Source organism: Danio rerio, chromosome 17, assembly GCF_052040795.2.
Source record: "Danio rerio strain M-AB ecotype USA chromosome 17, GRCz13ab, whole genome shotgun sequence".
Taxonomy (NCBI): domain Eukaryota; kingdom Metazoa; phylum Chordata; class Actinopteri; order Cypriniformes; family Danionidae; genus Danio; species Danio rerio.
Window position 1 is genome coordinate 35110198 of NC_141037.1, and position 24089 is coordinate 35134286.

At 35.4% G+C, this 24089-nt stretch overlaps 2 protein-coding genes across 2 annotated transcripts in view; one reads left to right on the forward strand and one right to left on the reverse strand.

Moving 5' to 3' along the window:
* The first annotated feature begins 2075 nt into the window (after nt 1-2075).
* On the forward strand, nt 2076-5905 carry pth2 (parathyroid hormone 2). The gene is made up of 3 exons (NM_205577.3): nt 2076-2338; nt 2949-3055; nt 5103-5905. Exons 2-3 carry the CDS (start codon nt 2949-2951, stop codon nt 5467-5469), a joined length of 474 nt encoding a protein of 157 aa, NP_991140.1. The 5' UTR covers nt 2076-2338; the 3' UTR covers nt 5470-5905.
* Nucleotides 5906-9391: 3486 nt separating this feature from the next.
* The window catches only part of tmem121aa (transmembrane protein 121Aa), a 51825-nt gene continuing 37127 nt past the window's right edge, over nt 9392-24089 (reverse strand). The window contains exon 2 of the mRNA XM_087290781.1: nt 9392-11715. Within this exon, the coding sequence (XP_087146907.1) occupies nt 10300-11250 (951 nt within the window). The 5' untranslated portion in view covers nt 11251-11715 and the 3' untranslated portion in view covers nt 9392-10299. The remainder of the gene's footprint in view (nt 11716-24089) is intronic.

Consider the following 24089-nt stretch of genomic DNA (forward strand, 5'->3'; position numbering starts at 1 on the left):
ACTCCTTTGTGTTTTATGACTTTAATAAAGGCAATGCAGTGGCGCAGTAGGTAGTGCTGTCACCTCACAACAAGAAGGTCGCTTTTTTGAGCCTCGGCTGGGTCAGTTGGCGTTTCTGTGTGGAGTTTACATGTTCTCCCTGCGTTTGCGTGGGTTTCCTCCGTGTGCTCTGGTTTCCCCCACAGCCCAAAGACATGCGGTACAGGTGAATTGGGCAGGCCAACTTGTCAATGGTGTATGAATGTGTGTGAATGAACCTGTATGAGTTTCCCAGTAATGGGTTGCGGCTAGAAGGGCATCCGCTGCGTAAAACATATGCTGGATAAGTTGGTGGTTAATTCTTCTGTGGTGGTGACCCCAGATTAATAAAGAGACTAAGCCAAAAAGAAAATAAATAAATGAACAAATGAATGAACTTTAATAAAGTAACTATGTTAGAATAAAATATACAAATGAACAATCACACTATTAGTTAGTTACATGGGTTTATATATATATATATATATATATATATATATATATATATATATATATATATATATATATATATATATATATATATATAATTACAGTTCAAAAATTAAAACATGTCTCATTAGTTCTAGTGTAAAGTTAAAACATCATTGTTATTGTGTTGTCTAAAATAAAAATAAGAGTTCCTATTATTTTAGATAAATAATTCAAAAATACTAATAGGTCTCTGGATTTGCTTTTAATGCATATTTTAAGAAGAAATGCTAATTGTCAGAGTTCTTTAATAAATACTAAAGATCTATCTTCAGTCCACCCACTCCACAATGTCTAAAACAATTCAATATTTTATACTGACCAACGCAACGGTCTAATAGAATGTTTAAATTCTTAATCGTTATTAAATAATGTAAAGGACACTCTTTGAGATCCTTTACCATTTTAGAGCACACAAACCCCAAGGTTTATTTGAGGATATGAAAGAGTCGGAGATGGAGAGAAGAGAGAAGAGAGAGTGCTAGCATGTGTAAAAAAAAGCGCTCATGACTCACAGCTGCGGTCAACAGTAGATGTTCAAACATGCAGATCTACGGATTACTGGCAAAGTTGAGGCCAGAGTGTGGCGAGTGCTTCAGATCTTCTGAATCCCCTGACCTCTTCCACCTCACACCCTGATTCTTTCCGTCTACTCTTTCATTCTTGTCCCTGAACTCATGTCCGACCCGAGCGGCCCACGTCGCTGTTGCTGCTCTCCATAATGACTGTCAGGACCTGCACGTCTCAACCTTGGACTCGCAACCAATGCCCATTATTTTAAATGAGACCTCGCTGAAGTCTGCTTCGGTAACAAGCTTCCTTCTGTTGAATGAAAATGAATTCAGCGGATGTCTTTATCACAGCCATATTAGAGTTTACATGGGGATACATGATAAAAACACAATTTTTAGTTTGTTTAAAAACAAAATATATCAAATTCTGATATACACAACTGTTTTAGCAGTTGTCAGTGAGTCTCTGGAGCAAAATCCTACCTTGCGATTGTGTAAAATGCGACAAATTGTCTTGTGGGGGATTCAGTTGTGTTTGACAGGACCTTTCAATTTTAATGAGAGTGACGTCTTGCTTGGCCTAGAATCCAAACGTGTGCGTAGGAAGCCTGAGGACGGCAAACAAACGTCACTTCAAATTCGCTTCACGATCCTCATTATCGACCCTCATCTAGTATATCATGATCCTATAGGTTACGCCCAGCAAAAGGCAGGTCACGCTTGGTAAAATCAAGGGCATTATACACCATAGAATGGAAACACTGCAACATCTAGTTTTGATCATGATTTTGTGAACGTGTGGCACTTTCCAGATTTGTCATTTTCCTTTTTTTGGAGACATCATTAGGTGTGCTGACGTCCAAACTGTTGTCGTTTCTCTTCTGATTCTTTCCTCTATTTTAAGGCTCCGTTCCAAACAGGACATTCAGGGGTGTAGCCTTCTCAGGTTCTTGTTTCAACAAGAAAAATGACACATGTCTTTTTATCTTTTCTGTTTCCCCCTACAACTTCCGACACAAAGAGAGGTATATATAATCCCACACAAGCAAATCCTGTATATATTCACACTGGCACCTGACAACCTGAGAAGTTGGTGGAGCAATACGTAGAAAGAGGCACCGTAGGCAACTTTTTGACAATTAAATACCATCCTAGAGTGTTAGAGAGAAACTCTGGACAACCATTAATCTCATTGCATGGACGATTTACGAATTAGCTTGGAGTAAAACGTGAGTGATTGGATTTTTGAGTCCACACACTGGAAACAAAGAGCTTCATCCACGCAACACACAGTCAAGAGGAAGAACTACTCTGCTAAGGTAACACATATTTAAATACCACGTTACAAATTAAATCAGCTCACAAATGCATACAAAATAATTGGGATATTATATTAAACAATACATTTAATGATAATAATTATTTTTACAAAAAAATATTAATTAAAATTGTGCATTTATGAAGTTTTTTTTAATCTTTCACTATATGAGTCATTTAAACAAGTACAAGATCCTTCGAATATTATAATATTTATTTATAATTACTACACATTAAGTTTTGTAAAATAAACTATATTTTATTATAAATCAGCTGAACTTGTCATGTATTTTAGATATATATAAACACAACTGTTATTATGTACCTTAATATGCTTCTTTCTAAAGCTCTGCTGTGTAATGTAAGTGAGTGAAAGAGTGTGAATAATTCATATAGACATGTGAAATATACTCCTGATTGGCTGATATACGACTTTAATTTCAAAGTGGCCTGTAGTCAGAACAGCACTAGTCAGAAGGCTCGCTCATATTTCTCATATCTGTGTAAATTGTATTTAGCATCTATATTTTGAATGTTGCGCATGTATATTCTGTATCTCTCTCAACCAAGCGGTTGCTAATGCTATGTATTATTCAACTTATTCATCTGCAGATGGCTTTATCCTTGCCTCCTCGTCCTGCCCTGTTGTTCTTAGTCCTCATGAGTGTGACTCTCATGGCATCGGCATTTCCCCAGCCTCAGCTTCGACCTCTGCAAAGGTATAATATTAATGATAATGATAATAATAATAATAATAATAATAATAATAATAATAATAATAATACAGTCAAGTGTTATTATTCCAATTATGATTATTATATTTTTGTTGTTCTTTGTATTGTAGTTATTACTCACTTTTATTTGACATATCGATCACTTAATATAATAACATTCCTTTTTATGCATTATGAATCTGTCATTAATTGCAATTGTGTAACTACTTACACTGTAATAAATGCCCAGAATTTCACAACATGTTGCTGTAATTTTTTTACAGAAAATTACATTGGTGTCAATTTACATGATTCATTTGTTAAATTTTACATATACAGATTTGCATTGTAAAATTAAGGCTGGCATCATGATTACAGCAAATTACTGTAGAAATGGCTATATATTTTGCACGTTAGTCATATTAATTCAAAGACTATTGATAAATTATTCAACATATAAATTAATACACATTAACTTTTATACTAGTACAGGAACTTCGTTTTAATATTTAGAAATATTTACATAAATATTGTTATTATGAAGTACCTCACAGTAATTTCCTGTGAATTTACATTCAGTACCTTACTGTGAAAGTAATGCAATTATTAGCTAGTAATTTACTGTAAATTTAGGGTCAAATATTTTACAGTGTACATTTTCCATTGGAGCTAGAGACTTAAATTTTCACATGTAGGTCTTTCTTTTCAAATAGAACAAATTTGCTTCAAGGAATTCAAATTTGCTAGTAACCTCAAAATAAATCAATATTTTCAAATTCTTATTCAGGAGGTCATATTTTAAGATAGCATTGGCTATAACATTTTATAAAATACAGAGTTAAATGATTTTAGGTGCCAGACAGTGAGTGCAAAATAATGTCGAAATTATTTAAAAGGGAATTAGAAAAGCAGATCGTTTTAAAGATGGTTTTAAAAACCTATTCAGAAACGCTTCAGTACAGTTTCAGTTAAATTCGGAAACCCTTCTTATCAGCAACACCAGTGGCAATTAAGAGAACTGCAGCAAGGTACAAGAGACCAAATTTGATATAATGACATTTAATTGTTTTTCATACTTTGATCAGAAGTTGAAAGATTTTGGAAATACTTTTGCATTAATAAACTGTTGAGAGCAATGTTTACATGAATATATAGCTGCATGCTTTCCTTCAATAACAAAACAAACACAAAAGAAAAAAACACTGATGTAAAAAAAAAAAAACCCACAGAGTTATATAGTTCTACCATTTTTAAACCCATTCAGCTGATCTTTGGGTGGGTAGAAGCATTTTTAGTTTAGCTTAACTTACAAGAGTGTAGTCCCTCGACCTAGAAAATCTAGAAACTTTTCAATTTCTGTCAGTCTTAGTACAAGATTTATCTACAAAAGAGAAGAACTTTAAAAAGGGAAAGTTATCTAAACTTTTTTTTGAATGACATGCTTGATTTATGCTAAGCTAAGCTAAGTTAAAAGTGCTCCCACCAGAGGTCGACTGAATGGATTCAAAAAGAGCAAAACTCAACTGTGAGTCTAGGCAAGTTGAAAAATAAGCATATTCCCTTCAAAAAAGTGGAGTGTTCCTTTAAGAAAGCATATGATCATAGCATTGTGGATATTTCTTCTATTTAACAACATCATGTAATATATTTGCTTATTAAAATCACACTATTATGACCAATATGAGGTATTATTATAAAGTACATTTTTGCTTTATAGACTAAATACTCACTCATTCATTCAGATATTTTCGGCTTAGTCCCTTTATTAATCTGGGGTCGCCACCGCGGAATGAACCATTGCTGTTAGGCGAGTGTCCACTGTGCCACCGTGATGATAATTTTTTTCTAAACTTTATAAGCATTCATTTTGTGTCACAAGTTATTTCACGTTTCACAGACACTAAGAAGTAAAATTTCATTACAGCTCGTCCACACGACAGAAAAAGTCTTGCATGTATCCCCATTAAAGAGTTATCCTTTCAGAGTTATCATTTCATTCACTTCTTTATTCCTCACTGGAGACATTTCTAACACTTCTCTCACCTCTAAACAGTAACTTGCCTGCAATTGGTCAAGAAGACTCCAAAGGTGAGCAGTGGGAGGTGGTGTATCCATCCATCTCGCTCCGTGATTGGAGCATTCAGATGCTGACCGCCCCTGATTTTGGTGCAGCTAAGACTGGGAGGGAGCAGCTGGTGGCAGATGATTGGCTCCCGCTCAGCCAATCACAGATGGAGGAGGAGCTGGTGAAGGGCTGGACGGGCGACTGGCCTTCACGGGTGGGTCACCAGCAGAAGAGAAACATAGTGGTGGCAGATGACGCTGCGTTTAGAGAGAAGAGTAAGCTGTTGACAGCAATGGAGAGACAAAAATGGCTCAACTCCTATATGCAGAAGCTCTTAGTAGTTAATTCAAAGTAATTGTAATCTTTATGTAATTGTATAAATATATATAAAGTATGTATAGGGAAAAATGCATTTTGTGTGGGAGAAAAACAAGAATTTACTCATTACTTCATGAGTAAACAATTAAAGGGGTAGGTCAACTGAGAATTAAAATTCTGTCATTGAATACTAATTTCAGTTTGTATGACCTTTCTTGCATGGAAAATTGAAATATTTAGTTAGTAATATGGATTTTGAATGACATGGCACTAAGATACATGAAAAGGACTGTATTTTTTGTTGATCTATCCCTTTAAACACTCATAATCACAGTATTTTAAAACTGTATGCAGATAAAGGTGCTTTTCTTTTGGCTTTCTTTTAAGAAAATCTTTGAATAAGGAATGCATGATGTGTTTGTTGGTCTGATCATGATTGAATAAACGCCTAATAAACAATCTTTATGACTGTTTGAGCGAACATTCAGATGGTTAAACTGGATAGAATACGAGACACACATTGCTTTAACAACTAAATTGACAAGTACTAAACTAAAAAAGTACATTTTGATAGTGAATGTTTGTCAGTTTATTAGTTCAATTAGTTATTAAATACCGGCTAAGATTATTTAGAAGCTGTCAAATTTACAGCCAAACATTGGAAAAGCTAAAGTCTCAAAATCAATGATGCTTGCATCAAGTAAAATTTCCAAGTCATACTGCAAAACGCATATTAAATGCAGACGTCTCCTTGAAAGCTTGGAATAACTTTTGGGAAAATAAAATGTTTAAATATAAGTGATTATACATTTTCCAAGTACTGTGTTGTATGGTTTTTACATCACAATATCATAAGAAGTTAATATTAGATTAATATATTGATGTCAAATACTGACATTTATTCATCAGGTATGGCAACCAAAATCCAACATTTAATGGATGTTATAGTGGTAACGTCAACACAATGTCAAGCTGTAACATCATTAAGCAATATTTGGTTGATTTTAGGTTGGAAGTTGGACGTTGACTTGACATTGGGCTCTGATGTCAACACGGTTTTAATTTCCAAACAAAATGAAATGTTTGGGGTACAGCGTCAATCTGACATCATGTTGACGCCTTGCGCCTGCTGGGTGTTTAAAGCTATTTTGGTCATCATACAGTAAACATTCATCATCTTCTCATCAGTGACATGCATCTAAACAGTCCTTGGGTCATTGCATGTAAAGATTTTTTAGATATCCTCTTAGACACTTTTAATGCTCCAAACAGTTTGCTGCAATTATAAATCACCCATGTCTTGAGGTATTTCATTATAATGCGATTTACCATCTATGTGCGATTTGATTTGAAGAGAAACACAGGACTGATTTTTCTAATCCCCATAGACAAGAAAAATAAAGTAGTGACTGCAGGTTGAGCGAAAGTTGTGTAGTAAGAGTATCAATACTGCACTAAAAATGTACTCAAGGGAAAGTAAAAGTATACATTTTTAAAACTTCAGAAAATTTTCTAAGAAAAAATACTTAATTAGCTGTAGTTTGAGTATTTGTAATTTGTTACTTTACACCACTGCAAATAATTAACATTTTTTATGTGGCAAATGGGTAGATCTTTGGTATAAAGCACTGTAGAAAAGTATAACAATTTTAAATGACAATTAATTAATGTTTTCGAGCTGCATTGTGAGGGTCTTTAATTTGTCATCAAAGGATTACTTGACAAAATATTTTGGTAAATAAACCATTCCCAGCTAGAATTGATTGTGTTCTAATGAAGAAATCTAGATGTCTAAACACAGACAGCTTGGCTAAAATAAACTACAATTGACAAAACCACAGGTGTTAAAATCACGAATGTGCACATTAAAGATGACAGAGACCCAAAAGATCATGTCATTCGCCAGTTAGAAAACTTTAAAGTACTTTATAATACTACAATTTACAACGAAAAACTGTATTATATGTAGCACGTTTTCAGTTGTGTAGTTAGCAAGCAGAAAACACTCTGTCATCAGTATCACTCATCAGTCTCACTCTCTCACATGCTTAAGCCATAATAACATGATATTTCAGCCTGATCTCATGAGGAAACTTAAGTGTTTTACGTTTTGTCAGTTTAGTGGCAAATTCATACGAATTCATACAGGATTAGTCATACAAAAATGTACGATTTTAAATCCTGAATGTAACAACACAATTCATAACAACACAATCTGTATAAGCTTTGTGTGAATAAAATAGTTTTAAATCATAACGTCACCTATCTAAAAGAAACACTTCAGCCATAGTGTCATCCTTCCTCCAGTGTCCAAATGTAACTCCAAAAATAGTTTAGGATTTTAAAATGTTTTGATTGAGCATTTGTTTTTAGCACTGTCACTCATGTCTACATATCTGCGTAAACAGGTGTGCAGTTGTTTAAATCTATATTTGCTGACAGACACTTTGGGCTACTCATCAGAATTATGGGAATAATTAATTAATTATTTGGATGAACATTTTTTAGTCTTATGCCTTACCCACAATATAAAAATACATATACATAAATACATTTAGATCATTTAATTTAATCATTACAATTGGACTGTGAAAAAACTTTCAAAGAACGTTTCTAAAGACAATCAGCTACTGCACCTTTAAATGTAAATTTTCCAGTAAGACCAAGTTTTGAATTAATCTCACAAATCATGTTCTTGCCAACTTCATTAGTGATTGCTTTAGTGCCTGTATAGAGAGAGATTACATGTGACAAAAATAAAACTTTAAGTAACAAGTTGCCTACATGCTTGATACGACAAAACATTTCCAAGATGAATAGATTTTTGATACTCTGTAAAGGTACCATGAAGTGAAGCAAGCTGGTAAATTGAGCTATGTGTCAGCGGAGATAGGGCCTCCCATGATGATATTAGTAATTTATCGCCAAGCCGAATTATGATGTGCTTAAAATGGAATTTTTAATGTTCTGACAGCAGAAAATTAAATAGGGCCATGGTTAAATACACCCTCATGACCTCATTAGCCTCGAGCTAGCAGGCGATTAATCAACTGATTGGAGAGGCTTGAAGTATGAGGAAATCTCTGACGCCAGAGACTGCGACAGCTGAATCGCTGCTTCAGGTGCATTTGTTGGAATTCCACAATGTTTATATTCCTTTTTTTTTTTAAATGGCCTTACAAAGGTCAAGTACTGCAGGCAGCGCTAGGAGGTGTTGTTAAAACTCTTCTCGTGAATCCCAAGGGGCTACTATTCAGCATCCAAGAAGTGATGTATAGGCTGTTTGTTGGGGATAATATATTTCCGCTGAAGTGACTGGCAGAGTTCAACATTTATCTCCAAGTGTCAAAAGTGTCTAGGTGTCAGCTGCCAACAATTTACAGCTCCCTAGAAATGGCATCTCTGTTAGGACTGAGAACTGCGGTGTAGGAAATCTTCCTGCTGTTCAGGCCTCTTGGTGAGGAAGCCTATAGAAACTCTATAACGCTGAGATGGATGAGAGGGCTGAGGATCACAGGAACTGTAATTTATCACTCTGTACAGCTGGCCTACATGGCAGCCAGAGCCAATCAGCAGTAGCCAAATTGCTTTCTGCACCCCATTCTCACCAAGTGGAACTGCGTTTCAGAGCTCATGCAGAATCAACCAGTCCTGCTGTTTCTCAGCGGTTCTGACACGAGTGTTGGCTGGCTGTGGGAGTGAACGCTGTGTTTATGGTTATCAGTTAAGTGGCCTTGAAAACCAAAGCAAATGCTGAAGTGTAATGCATATTTCAGCAGCTCAATTTCAAACAAACCACAGTTTTTTGAGATTATTGAGGTTTTATTACACTTTGCAACATTCAAAATGTCACATTTAAAAGAAAAAAGAAACTAGATTAATAATAATAATAATAATAATAATAATAATAATAATAATAGTAATAATAATAATAATAATAATAATATTAATACATTTGTCCTCTTTAAAAACATGACTGTATTGTATATTAATTGTTATCATCAAGTATAATCTGCTTTTAATGAACTCTCTTTTGTCCTCTTTTCTACACATACAAAACTTGAAATAAAAATTTGGCTAGTTAAAAAGTGTTCTGTTCCCAATTGAAAAAAAAAACAATCATGTGAGAGTTATTTCTGGAAAATAAATCCTGTGAGAGTTGTTTTGCTAAAAACATGTTCACAACTTAACACGCAAAGGATCATTTTCATCTTAAAATCACAAAAATCTTCAAAACACATATTTAAGTTCACTTAAAGTTCACTTCTTGCCTTAAATCTGTTGGAGGAGTGGATGTATTTCTGAACTTGGTATTCTTGGTTTTTCTTTACTCATCTGCAAACCCAGATGGGAATTTCCTTACATTTTAAGCACTGATTTTATGTGGGAAGATCTGCAGAATTGTGTAAAATGGGTTTAATCATTGAGTTGAGAGTTCTGGCCTCTCAATGACATCTGAAAGCATATTAAGACTAGCCAAAATATGTTATAAAATAACACACAAAGAGCTTTGAAGATCTTTGAAAATGACGAGATTCTGGAGAAATCTGAGCAGATTCCATGTGGGGGATCCAGGTGAGTCACGATCACACAAATCTCTTTAAAAACACCCCATATCTAACATCACAAAACAGCTTGAAATTACAAAATCTGGTTAAAAGCAAGATCTTGTGAGCTGCCATTTGTGCATGTGAGCATCAATGGCCTCAGCCTAGATGAGCAGGGCTTTAAAAACATCCTTCAAAGAAGTAATCTTAGAGCAGAACTCTTTGCTCAATAGCAAAGGGACCAAAATAAGTCTACTTCATCTGGTCTGAACTCACGAATGTTTTATTCTACAAAGTCCTGCCAATTTGGTCAGCTCTGGTCACGTGTCAATGACCTCACGGGCTGGTGAGGGCTCTTCTGGGAGAGTGGTTGTGGCGTTTGGTAGAGTTTGATTGTGTGGCACAGAGTTCTGCTGTATCTCCATTGCAATCCCTGCAGGATCCTGTGGGGGAAACTCCTTAACTTGTCTTCGGTACTCTAGGAAGGTGCAGGCCTTAGTGGCGATAGCAACAACGTTCTTTCCTATGAAGATGGTCGAGACTCGGCTGTCCTGGAACAGCACCATGTTGACCCCTCGAATGAGGATGGTGACGATATTGATGGTCACCAAGCTGAGAACTGGATACAGCATCATCTTCTGAGGCGACACATGTTCGCCCTGCACGCTGATCTCACTTAGAGAAACACAAGGCAGGATCAACAACAGAATGTAGCAGTAGAAGAACATCAGACCTTCAGCCCAGATGGGCAGACCTGTCCGCTGTGGCTCCCAAAGATTAGCCTGAATGTCCAGGACATCCAGAAGGTCAAGTGCCACCCAGAAGAGGCGACCCCTCATGTCCTCCTTCTTCCGAAAGGTTCTAACATACTCCATGCTGTCAAGAGCGACCAGGACAAGGTAGAGTCCAGGTACACAAACTGACAGCAACAAAGTCAATGCTTTCCGAGCGACCGTCTCCAAACTTTTACGGTCAGCCTTGTAGTTCTGGAAGACGAAGTAGAGTTTGATCTCCAGAACAAAGATGTATAGGAACCAGAGGATCATGGCGTAACCTCGCTTCGCAGTCCTTACCTCAGCTCCCACCCACACCGCCACATATCTCAAGACTATAAGAAAGCAAATATCTCCAACCAAGACGATAATGCAGACGCCGATTTTACGTGGGCCCTGGTTTTGCTCCACAAGGTAGGCATCCATGAAGGCCATGCTAGTCATGATCACAATGGTGGTTAAACACACATGCCTCTTGTCAGGTGGCGGCAGAACCATGGTGCTGTCTCTTTATTAAAGGAAAAAAACAAACAAAATATACCCTTCAAAAAGTTGCAAGATTAGTTCATGATGTGCAAATGATGTCCATCGATGATGGAGACTGAGGAGCCCGTACAGCAAAGCTCCGCACAGTCCAGTGTCTGTTCCTTAGCACATTTTGAGATTCACATTGCCTCCACACTAGTTTAGTTCATCAATATCTCTTTGATTCGAGGTGGCTTTGATATACCTTTATGTGTATCCGCAGCTGAGCCAGATTGTGTTGACTTCCTGACCTTACCGACATGAGCCTGCTTGTCTGTGTCAGCTGACCCATATAAACAGCATGGCTGAATACCGCACCGCTCTCTGGACGTTATCTCTTACTCCTGCAACTGAGTCGAGCGTGCACAGGAGTTCTTTTAGATGTGAAGGCGAAATGGGAGGTCACAACTCTCTGTCTGCTCTTCTGCCTTGGAGCATCTGTGAATTAGAGAAAGAAAAATTAGCTCTCTTCAGAGAATGTTTCTGACCTTGTTCCAACTGATGAAGCTTTAAAACTAAACACTAGGGGTCACTGTGGTAATTTAGCACAATCAGATGTAACATCCCCATGAGACCCTAGGCTTTATTTCACATTCCTCTAAAGCTTTTATGTTGAATAGGCTTTAGCTATGTTGAAGGACACTGGATTTCATGTTTAAACATATAAAAGGGAACTTTTTGCATGTACATATTCAGTCAATGACTATGCTAGCACAATACAGCTTGAATTATGATCTCAACATCTTTTTTTCTTTAACACGTGACCCCACTCCTCAAGTTCTCTCCTTAGCTGAATGCTTTCACATAGATTTAATGAAAAATTCCTGCTTTTTGCATAATTTGTATAAGCTTGATCTTGCCATGCTGCATTCTCTATACTTAGGTATAGCACTGTCAGCTGCCAGACTATCATTCCCTAATATTCCTATGAGCTCTGAGTCACCAGCTTCCATAGCAACAGTTTCTATTGAGAGAGTGATAATAAGTGATGATGAGTCTAACGCAGCAGGGAACCCTCGGATTTCTGGAAAGCGAGATATTACTGGATGTGTCGACAGGCGGAGGGGTGTGCATCGCTCTGATATCTAGGTGTGAGGTGGCTTGATTTGAATGACAATACTCAAAATATGATTTTTCCGTAAGCTTCTGTATGCAAGGTGGGCACAAAGTGTTGAAATCAAATAAACAACATCACATTTTAATGCTGCCATCTTCCTGGAAGCCACTGCTTTCAGATAAAGTAACTATTCTGACTAGTACTCATCGTGTGGTCAAAATTAGCTGACTAGATTTTCCTCTTTAGCTGGAAGATCATGTAAAAATGATCAATAGATTAATGTTGATCTTTTTTTTTTGTATGAAATTAAAAATACAACAACTTTTTGCACACCACTCATATACAGCAATCTCCTATTGCTAGTTAGTTCACGTCAGTGGTGCTCAGGTTTGATAAATATGGAAGCCAACACTGAGACTATTTGCTCACAAGTCTTCTCAAGTGATTGATTTCTATCTTACAGAGATAGAAATCATACACAATAAATCAGTACACTGAGAAATACATGGAGCCAGAGGATGTTAAAGGAAGATATAGAGTGTATGAGGTAGTATATCTTGTACTGTGTATTGTGCTGCTTCCAGAAATCATAATTTCGCTGCATTTATCTTGAGTCTTGAATGCACTTAGCTTTAGATATATGCTCAGAAATAAAGGTACAAAGGCTAGTATCTTTTCAAAAGGAGCACTTTTCTAGTCTCTATGTACTTTATTGTACTATGAAATGTTGTTTCACATTATGTACTTTATTTGTGAGTGTGTGTACATTCAATAAACTTTTTTTTTTTTGCTTGTTTAAACTGCTTAATTAAAATAAGCTAAAACACAATTCTTGAGATTTCATTGGAACACCTTAATTTTTTATGTTCAATCAAAATTTGTTAAAAGTGTTAAGTCAACTTAATCGATTTGTGTTGGGTCAACATGAATGAATTATGTGGAATCCTGTATTTGTTTAAGTGTAGGCATTCTGAATCCACTGAGTGATGGATTATTATGCTTCACATGATCAGCTTTGGAACACTTCATCTTGATAACATATAATTTTTTTTAACTAAACAACTTTGCAACTATATGTCAACCATCATCTATTAGGATATTGAAGTTCCTCCGAATTGCATCTGAATATGCAGCTTTATTTAGAGTGTTGACTTAATTTTTACCGAAACAGGTAAATCCCCAGCTCATTATTGATATGCACCACTATATACATTTATGGAGATCGCGAAATTTGTCCCAGGAGGTACGTTTTCTCGCAGTTTTAGTTTTTGTGAATCCATCAGAGGCCACTGTGTATGCTTTTTCAGATCTCAAATTTCTCTTGCAAGGAGATATATCCAGCTGCAGAACCGCAGAACCACACAAGTTTTAGGCACACACAATCTAGCACACACAATTTAGGCAAACCATATATGATAACTAACTAATTCCTTAGCATTATCACCACCTATTGAATTAAAAAAAATGGTTTCCCATTTCAGTCATATCATAACGATCATTTTAACATCTCTGCAGTTCCTAAACTCAGATTATGTAAATAAAGATAATTGGTTAAAGACACTTATGACTTTATTCATGTGTCCACATAAACAAAGAAAACATAATGGACCGTCTAATTGTAGGATTGAGTGTAATAAACCAATTCAGGATCTTAATCTTATCATACTTGGTTAAAATTGCTTTTTTTTTAAATATAAAAAAGCAAACAATAATATCACATTAAAATGAATTAGCCTACTTTAATTAATCATTTAAACAATATATAATATAGTTAAAAACTGATTATCTTAACTGATTATCTGATTATAAACTACTATCTTTTACTAAACTGTCACAGCTGTTAGTTATATATATACCAGTGTTTTCCAAAGCACAGATTGGCCTGATCACCCCTTTCCTAAATCCAACAGACAGTGTTTTTAAAAGCAATCCAAAATGTTTTCAAAAGAGCATTGGCGGCCGCCAGATTTTTATCACGTTTTTAAATCTTACCAAGTTCTCACCCTGTTATTTACTTGTTTCTTTTATTATTTGTCTTTTGCTTTTTGGAACCATTCTTCATCAGACTCAAACCCTGTTGTTGAGGTTGCTTATTGTTATACTTTTGGCTTTAAATAATAATAATAAATGTAATTAATGTAAAAAAAAAAAAAAAAAAAATATATATATATATATATATATATTTATATATATATATATATATATATATATATATATATATATATATATATATATATATATATGGGGAGATATATATATACATACACATATATATATACACAAATATGGGGAGAACATGCAAAGTCCACACAGAAATGCCAACTGAGTCTGAGTAAGTGTGGGGGGGGGGGGGGGGGTGGGGGGAAGACTTTTGCTATCTTGAACTAAGAGGAAGAGACTATTCCTTTAGATTTTATTGGGCAAAGAACCATATGGTATATATATGTATATATATATATATATATATATGGACTTTGCATGTTCTCCCCATATTTGTGTGAATTTCCTCCAGGTGCTCCGGTTTCCCCCACAGTACAATGCACGCGCTATAGTTAAATTAAATAAGCTAAATTGGCCTTAGTGTATGTGTTTGAAGGTGAGAGTTTATGGGCGTTTCCCAGTGCTGGGTTGCGGCTGGAAGGGCATTCGCTGCGTAAGACATAAGCTAGATAGGTTGGCGGTTCATTCCTCTGTGGCAACCTCTGATAAATAAAGGGACTAAGCTGAAAGAAAACAAATGACTGAATGAATGAATGTTGTTATTCTTGATATGTGCAGTAATTTAATGTATATGATTTCTCTGTACATGATTGCTCAAAACAGTATTTGGTTATTTCAGTAATTGCACTTTGCCTCTACACTGCTTCCAGACTCCTTCTCCTCTCCTTTCTTTTCTATTCTAGCGCACAGATTTTCATTTCTGACAACATGACTCTGTGACCTCATGAACTTCTCATCTATTCAGTTTCAGAACGTGCAGCTGAGCAGAAGATTGAACTGTTTACTTTAGAGAGGATGGAGGAAACCACAGATTTAGACGCTGAATTTGTCAAACAAAACATGAAATATGGATTCTTCTTTGCATTTAGATGTAAAACACATTAACTTAATTACCAGACACCTCATCAATCCTACCATAATTGTTGTGGGCCCTCCTGGACCGGTGAATATAGTTCCTACAGTATTTCTCACCCTATTAGCTACAATAATAACTCGAATGAATCTACAATGTTTAAGAAAAGTGGCTCAAACATTGTTACATCTACACTCACATATACATATCCTATGAAAAAGGTATAATTGTTAAGCTTTTTAGACATTCTCAGTTTTATGTGTCCAGATATTTGGTATGTTTGTAAATTTGGTAGATTTCATGTCTTTATGGGGTTTATTTGTGTAAGTGTCTGTTTAGTTGTTTACAAAATGGAGAAAATGTTTAAATCTGTTTCTGCCTAACAGCACTGTGACCTATTTTTGTATCTGGTCCATGCCTACACAAAGAAGTCATATTATTTTAACGTTCTTTCTTTGTTGTCAAATACACCACTTTTATTTTTAATTTAGCAAAAGACAATGCTCAAATGTGCTGTAAGCCAGTGTTGTGAAGTACTTTCCAATTTGGTTTAATTTAATCTAATTGAGTTTCTCTCCCAGGGCTTTAAAAGAACATCATTTGTTAGATTTCTGCCTAAAAGAAAAATGATTGATTTGTTTTTATGATGACGACATAATGTTAAATGCAGTGGAACAACAGGGTTCCTAAATAAGAACTCTATTCCTTTACTACTGTCACGATAACCAGTGATCGTTCTCCATAGATCGCTGGTTCTCACACAACAAACCATGGACTACACTTCCGCCTTCTCCTGGACTACATATTCATACATGCTCTCCGGTCACACTCACACATGCTCACTCATCTAGACTGATTACATTCTCACCACCTGAGCCTTGTCAGAGACTAATTGCACTCACTACTTAAGCCACTCATTAACCCATCCAGTTTGCCGAGTCTTGTTCGCTATCAGTGACATTACAACGCTTTTCTCCTTGTCTTGTTTCTCCGTGTTTAGACCCTAGCCTAGTTTATCTCCTGTTTAGCTGCCTTCCTTCTAACCTTTTGCCTGTTTACTGACTACGATTCTGAATTGCCTGCATATACCCATTTGGACCTGTTTGATCATTGCTTGCCTGATGCTGAATAAACCTGCATTGTGGATCTTACCTTCTGTTGTGAGTGTCATCCCCCGGCGTTACAACTACATGGGATTTTTTATTTTTATATTAAATAAAGCATTAAAGACTAGATAGCACGAGAAGGTGGTGCTCGTAAGACTGTCATGTAACCTTCATAATCATAACATGACACATCATGAATATGAAAGACACGTCTACATGCTTCTTCACTCAGTTATACCATTTTAAATGCAAAGATAACATTGTTTGAGATGTCTTTGTTATGACAACTTGACACAAACAAATACATCATTACCTGTCTTTGTCATGACAACTTGACATTACCAAGACAGTATAGCATAACCTAAATCTCTCATAAACATGACTCTCATGACGCAGAGCACATCTTACACATTTTTCAAAGTCAAATTTAAGCACTTTTATTAAAGCACTTACCAGATGCATTTTAAAAGTTTTCTGGCACTAATTGCATATTTACATACTTCATACTGCATTATATCAGATGATACTAGTTTTAGTATTCTGCAGTATAGAATTACAACGAATATTTGAATAGAATATTTTTCTGCAAGCCCAACACTGAATTAAGTTTATTAACTCTCTTAAATCTCTTAAAAATCTTTCATCTCAAATTTATATTTATTTTAATTTCACACATTTTGTCTTCATGGAGTTGACTTGCAAAAGGGCAATGGCTGCAGGTTTCACTCAGTAGATAAATTGCTAGCTCAGATTGTTTTTCATAACTGTTAATTTACTGATATTTCAAGAGTTCACACTTAGCTGATGATTGGTAATAAGCTAGTTTGGCATGCTGTCCCGGGAGAGAGCCCCGAGCTCAAAAGATCCTCAAGCCCGGAGCTCCCTTCCATTGCAGGGCGAGAGGGGAGTTTGACTCGGGTAGATCTCGAGGACCCCCTCCCTCCTGCTGCGTGAGGGTTGCTAAGGTGATGCGTTGCTGACAGAATTGAATCGAATTTGGTGCTAATTTGGTTTAGTCAATTTACTTAAGTGTCATGTTTTTGGGAGTGTGGGAGGAAACCGGAGGACCCGGGGAAAACCCACGCAAGCATGGGGAGAACATGAACTCCGCACGAAAATGCTGACCGGTTGGGTGGATACCCAAGTTGGAGGCATTTTTTGCTGTGAGGCCGCAGTGCTAGCCACTGGGCCTCCGTGCTGCCCTGTAGAAAAGAGGAGGAGAAAGGGTGGAAGGGGGGATTCTTCAAAACGAAGATGACTAAATGTAAGGTGTTTGGTTATTTATACTAGGTTAGGAATAGCCTGATTGGTGGTTCATTCATTAGCTTGACTCAGGGCCAGCTGTGTCAATCATAAGCACGTGATCCTCTCGAAATTAGTTTATGAATAAACTTCACTTGTTAACATGTATAATTGTTGAAAATTTAGGTATAGCAATAAATTCCAATAGTGCTATAATTCTTGTCACTTTCACAAATGTGTTAATTTCACTAGTTAAAAAGAGAAAGTACACAAGCTGTGATTGTTTAAAAGAATGCAACTGTTCATTATCAGCGGTATATTTAAAAATCAAAAAGTTCTTATTAAGAATTGTTTGTATTACTTTTACAAATAGTCAACTATATTCTTCATACAAATCTAAATGGACATATTTCAAATAATGTCTTTGCTGAGATGGCCAGTCAATTTGAGAAAACATTAATTATTTTGTATACTATGTAAAAATGTAGTTTTGAGTTGCGATTATGCAATGTCGTCATCACGCAAAGTAATATGTTATTAAGAACCTATTTATTGTGCACCTGGCTCTAATGTTTTAATATAATATGATAGACGGTGCCTCAGAGAGTAGAGACATGACGAGCTTACGCTTGTCAGATACTATGTGATGACGACACTGATATGCAAATTAACATGTGACTTTTGTGATGCTACTTTTCAGGCAGGATTTACTTAATTCTCCAGCGAAAAAATGTAATTGCTCCAAGAGGGAAATCATATTGGTCAGCGTTAATAGAAGATATTGATTGGAAAAAAACATGGCTATTCATGTAATCCCAAACAAAGCAAAGGAAATCCATTTTAAAATTCTACACAAAATATACCCAGTTAATGCATTTATCTCATAATTTACTGATATTGCAGATACTTGTTCCTTCTGTCAGGATAATGAGGAAACTTTGACTCACATGTGTTTTTACCTGTAAAATCTTACAAAAATTTTGGTCAGATCTATATAATTATTTGAATAAATCACAATCAACAAAACAAATCTTTAAATTATAAGATATTATTTATTCTAGTCCCAACAATAAAAATGAAGAATGTATATATAGCTTTTTTATATTATATGCAAAATTCTTTATCCACAAACAAAAAATTCTTAAATCCTCTCCCTAATTTGCCCATTTTTTAAATTGAAATTAATTTCTTGCTTAAAGCTATATGTTTATTGAACAACAAAAAATCTGCAAGTTAATAGAAACTCATAAAAAATATTATGGTTCCAGTAAGTTAGTCTTTAATGCTTTCTGTGATTTCTATTTAATTTTGTACGTTCCTTTTCTCTTTTTTTTGTTCTCTTTTTTCCTCTTTTTATTACTTATTGTTACTTATTGTTCTTATCACTTTGTAATTGTATGTACTTGTGTTCCAGTCTCCTACAAATTATTTTTTGATTTATATTGTACATTTCTTCTTTTCTAAATAAAAGTTTATTTAAAAAAATAAATAAATAAATCGGGCAGGCTTTAGCTACTTTTCATTTAAAATAGTTGGCAACACTGCCTTTAGCACTGTTCTTCTCGTTGTCTCGAACACCCCTCCCTTCCTCTATTTTTTCTTGCTTCCCATTAACAATCCTTATAACCTTCTCTTCCCTCCTAAGTTGAATTGGGGGGTCCAATCACTATACCAATATATAACAGAGACGGTAATCCCACTATGAGTATCTGGCCATTATTGTAGGATGCCCAACCAAACAACCTACCTGATCACTGTTTATCCTATAATTTATCCTTAATTTAATGTATCCTTTAATTTTATTCCCCTTCATCCCACATTCCCCTACTATCCCTTTTTATCCCTACAATGAAGTCTAGCTCAAAGTATGGTTTGGTTCATACTGGTAAATCACTGTTTAAGCAGAGGGCACATGTTTAAAAAACAAACAAACAAACAAACAAACAAAAAAAAAAAACCAGGCAGATCGCACATAGACATATTGCAGAGTTTTCATTTTATGCAAAAGCAAAAAAAAAGCAAAAAAAAAAAAAAAAGAAAAAAAAAATATATATATATAAATATATATATATATATATATATATATATATATATATATATATATATAATAAAAATTATATATATATACATACATACATACATACATATATATATATATATATATATATATATATATATATATATATATATATATATATAATTTAAATAGTTAAACTTTAACTAAAACCTAAGCACTTTTAAAACCTCAAAAAAACAATAGATTAAAAAATATTACAGCTTTTCAAGAATTTTTGATTTTGATTTTAATTTCCAGCAACATTATAATTTTGTCGTGAATATTTTTCTGATTACTTTAAGCGAAACAAAATTTTTCATAATAGTTTCATAACAATAATTTCATAACAATAACACATTTTAATGACTAATTAAATCTGTATTACTCTAGTTCAGTTGAAAAATATTAATGAAATTGTTATAATATTTATAACACAATTACATGGGCCTAATGACAATCATGTTTATGAGAAATTTATGACAAGTTATGTTCTCTTAGTAATTTCAAACGGTTAAAAATCAGGGGTGCCCAAAATGTTCCTTATGAAGGGCCAAAAACCAAACTTAATTGAGGCTAGTGGGCCAGAGGTAAATATTGCCATGGATAATTTCCTAATTTTTCAATACAATTTAAAGATAACTAGAAAACACTGCTTTATATCAACTAGGGGTGGAGTGGGTAAGGCGTTGGATAGAGGGGTGTCACGGACAAAGGATGAAAGTTGAAAGTGAAGATCGGGGGGTTGTCGTGGATGAAAGTGAAGAGGGTTGAGAAGTCGCGAAAGAAAGTGAAAGTGAACAGTGGACGGGGAAAAAGAGTGGTTGAGGAGGAAAATTGCTAAAATAGCTAAGATTTCAGAGGTGCTGGATCCGGATCTGGTGTGTTCCAGCACAAATTAAGCCCCAGGCGTCTCTGTTATAAATGAATCTCTAACAATGTCACATTTGTATTTAAAATGACTTAACTGAGATAATGACACGTTTTCATAAGCATGCATAAAATGTCATTCGTATTCATGACTGTAAAGGTGTCATGACAGTCTAATGAACACCCCTTCAATTGTTACCATTTGAATTTGCAAGAAAAGTGTTTCTCATAGTAGGGGTTTTGCTAAAAGATCTGCCCTTTCTGTGGTCGTTTATGGAATAGTTTTATCAGCCACATTTGCACTCACAGTTCTCCCCCAAAGCACTGTACTGTAAGTGAAGAGAGCAATGGAGTGAGAGCATTAAATCAAGAGTTTAATTAAAGTGGCAAAACACATGGGAGCAAATAAGTGTCTGGAGTAGTAGAGAGCGAGCTCATCAGGCCAATCAATACACACATGAGGAATATTCACCTCCTGTGCAGCAGACAAACCCTTTACACTCACAGCAGCCCATAAGGCAAAAGCTGCACAGTCCTCTGTGTTTGCTAATGGCTGATAAAGTGAACACAGCTGCACACAGCATAAATTGCACATGAGGATGCTGCACTGCAGCTGCATCTTGTGACAAATGAGATCGCCATAATATCTCAATCATTTGTCCAGTGGGATTAAATCATGCACAATTAACAGGTTTAATGCTTCTCAGATGTTTCCACTTAGTGTAAGATCCTAGTGGTGTTATACTGCAAGTGTCTACACTAGTTTCCAGAGTGAGCTTAACACTTTAGCTAAACAAATCAAGAAAGGTCAGCATGGATTTAAATGTGAGCTCAAATATTTCTCATCAGTTTTTCTCAAATCAAAGGATGATTATTTCTTTAAAAGAATAATAAGAGAAGCATATGAGGCAAGTTATAAATACATAATAACTAACTGACTGCATGAATGAATAAACAAACTAATGAAACATGCTAATTGAACATCTGAGCAGGGATGTAATGATTCACCTGACTCACGATTCACAATACTAATCTCATGATACGATTTAGTCACAATTTTTTAACAAATTTATTTGAAACTAATTTAAGGTGAAGAGCCCTTTAATTTTTTTTTTCTTAAATGCTGCACATGTGACAGCAGCCACAGGACAACGGTGTCAGTGCGCCCATCCTACACCAGCTATAGGGGTAGTGGTGAGATAGTGATAGAGCCAGTTCATTGGATAGGGATTATTGGGAGGCCTTGATGGGTAAGGTCCAATGGAGGGAAATTGACCACCAGGGTTAATCCTCTACTCTTTACAAGAAGCGCCATGGGATTTTTAATGACCACAAAGACAAAGGACCTCGGTTTAACGTCTCATTCGAAAGACAGCGCTCATTGATAGTATAGCATCCCTTTCACTATATTGATGAATTAGGACTTACACAGACCACAGTTTGAGTGCCCCCTGCTGACCCCACTAACACCAATTCTAACAGCAACCTAGTTTATCTATGTGGTCTCCCATCAAGGTACTGACCAGGCTCAGCCCTGGTTAGCTTCAGTGAGTAACTGGTCTTGGGCTGCAGGGTGATGTGGCTGTGGCCATACTAAAGAAGACTCATTAATACAAACAAACTAAAACTGTGGTGACTGTGCTGGGATTTTACAGTTTTAAAAAGTAATATCAGCATATCTCTGTTTTCTGGCATAAGCTGAGGTCTTTGCACATTAACATTGTCCCCTGCTGAAAAAAAACTCTACACAGTAAAACTCTGTACCTCTCGTGTACAGAAGTGGTCATTGGTCAATGGCCCTCTGCTCCAGGGGACTGGCCACTGGCATAAAAAACTGATAATAAAATGACTAATTATGAAATAGGATAAAGACAAGAGTTGAACATGATTATGAAGGTGAAGAATAAACATTACTTGTGTAATTCATTAGTATAAGTATCAGTTTGGTACACTTAAGAGATAATTTTGCACTTTTTAAGTATTCAATAATAATAAGCATTAATAATAATTGTAAAATAATAATAATAATAATAATAATAATAATAATAATTGTTAAAATATGCATAAACCAATTTGAAAAGGAGAGGGCAAAATAATCTACTACCTGCTTCTGTAACAGAACACCTTTCTCTTTCAGTCCATAGTTACACGTTCGCTATGAAAACACTGATGCACCGTGTGATCTCTGTAGCACTCTTCTGAGCTAGCAGGAGCTACAAATTATCCAGTCCATGTGGTTTGCCTTATCAATATTTTTTTTGCGTGTTTACTCTGCCACCCCACCTCTTGCTTGCCACTGATGTGCAGGTAAAGCAAGTTTTTGCCTGTAGACCTGCCTCTGTTCAAAAAATGTATTGCAATTCATTCAACATTTCGTGTAACGATTCACCTGACTCATGATTCGATACGAATCACATTACTTATCTCACGATTCTCAATTTAGTGATGATTTTTAAACAAAAAGTTTTTAAACAAATTTAAAGTGAACAAGAACCTTTTCATTTTTTTCCTTAATGCTGCTTTTTGCAAAATAATACATTTTCTGTCATAATTAAATTGCTAAAAAAGATTTAACAAATAATACAAACTAAAGAAGACTCATTAATACAAATAAACTAAAACTGTGATTGTGCTGGGATTTTACATTTTAAAAAGCAATATCAGCATATCTATGTTTAGGTATTTGCACATTTACAATGTCCTCTGCTGAAAAAAACTCTTTCACTGGGGACTGAGTGGAGAGGTAAGCCTTTCCTAGAGAGAAGTGTTTACAGAGGTGCTTAATAGTCCCTTTAACCCAGGGGACTGGCCACTGGCATAAAAAACTGATTACAAAATTACTAATCATACAGTAGGACAGAGACAGGAGTTGAACATGATTATTTTGCATATAGAAGTCTGTGTCAGTAGTTTTTCACTGTGTGGACGGTTTTATGTACATCATATTCGTTGTTCTGTTAGTGTAAGTAAACGTCTTTTAGCAGTATTTGCGTTTTGTCTGGCGTACTTCACCGCGGTCATTTTACTCTGCCGCCCCACCTCTTGCTCGCCGCTGATGTGTGCAGGTAAAGTGAGTTTGTGCCTGTATACACAGCCAAGTTTTTGCATTTACACTTCTGCATGTGGATTTGGGAAGTTTTTAAATTTGGATAGGGAAAATCCAGGCAGAAATCTCAAAATAACAGACGAGTTTAACTGGTTAAGAATTCAATTAAATACTAAAATAAAATAATTAAAATAAATGAAAATACAGCACTGTACTGTACTTTAAGAACGCTATTTCTTGGCACACTGAGATTTTAGTATATTGTGACTTATTAAATGTCAAGTAAGTGCACTCCCCATGCAAATTCTCTTTATTTTCTGCAGTAATATGATGTTTTATTTAACTGGTAAAGTATTTATACATCA

Bases quoted from the DNA above. Each gene is read 5' to 3' on its own strand.
- pth2 (NM_205577.3), top strand. From the start codon at position 2,949: ATGGCTTTATCCTTGCCTCCTCGTCCTGCCCTGTTGTTCTTAGTCCTC. The intron at 3,056-5,102 runs GTATAATATTAA...ACCTCTAAACAG, and splicing joins CAGCTTCGACCTCTGCAAAG to TAACTTGCCTGCAATTGGTC.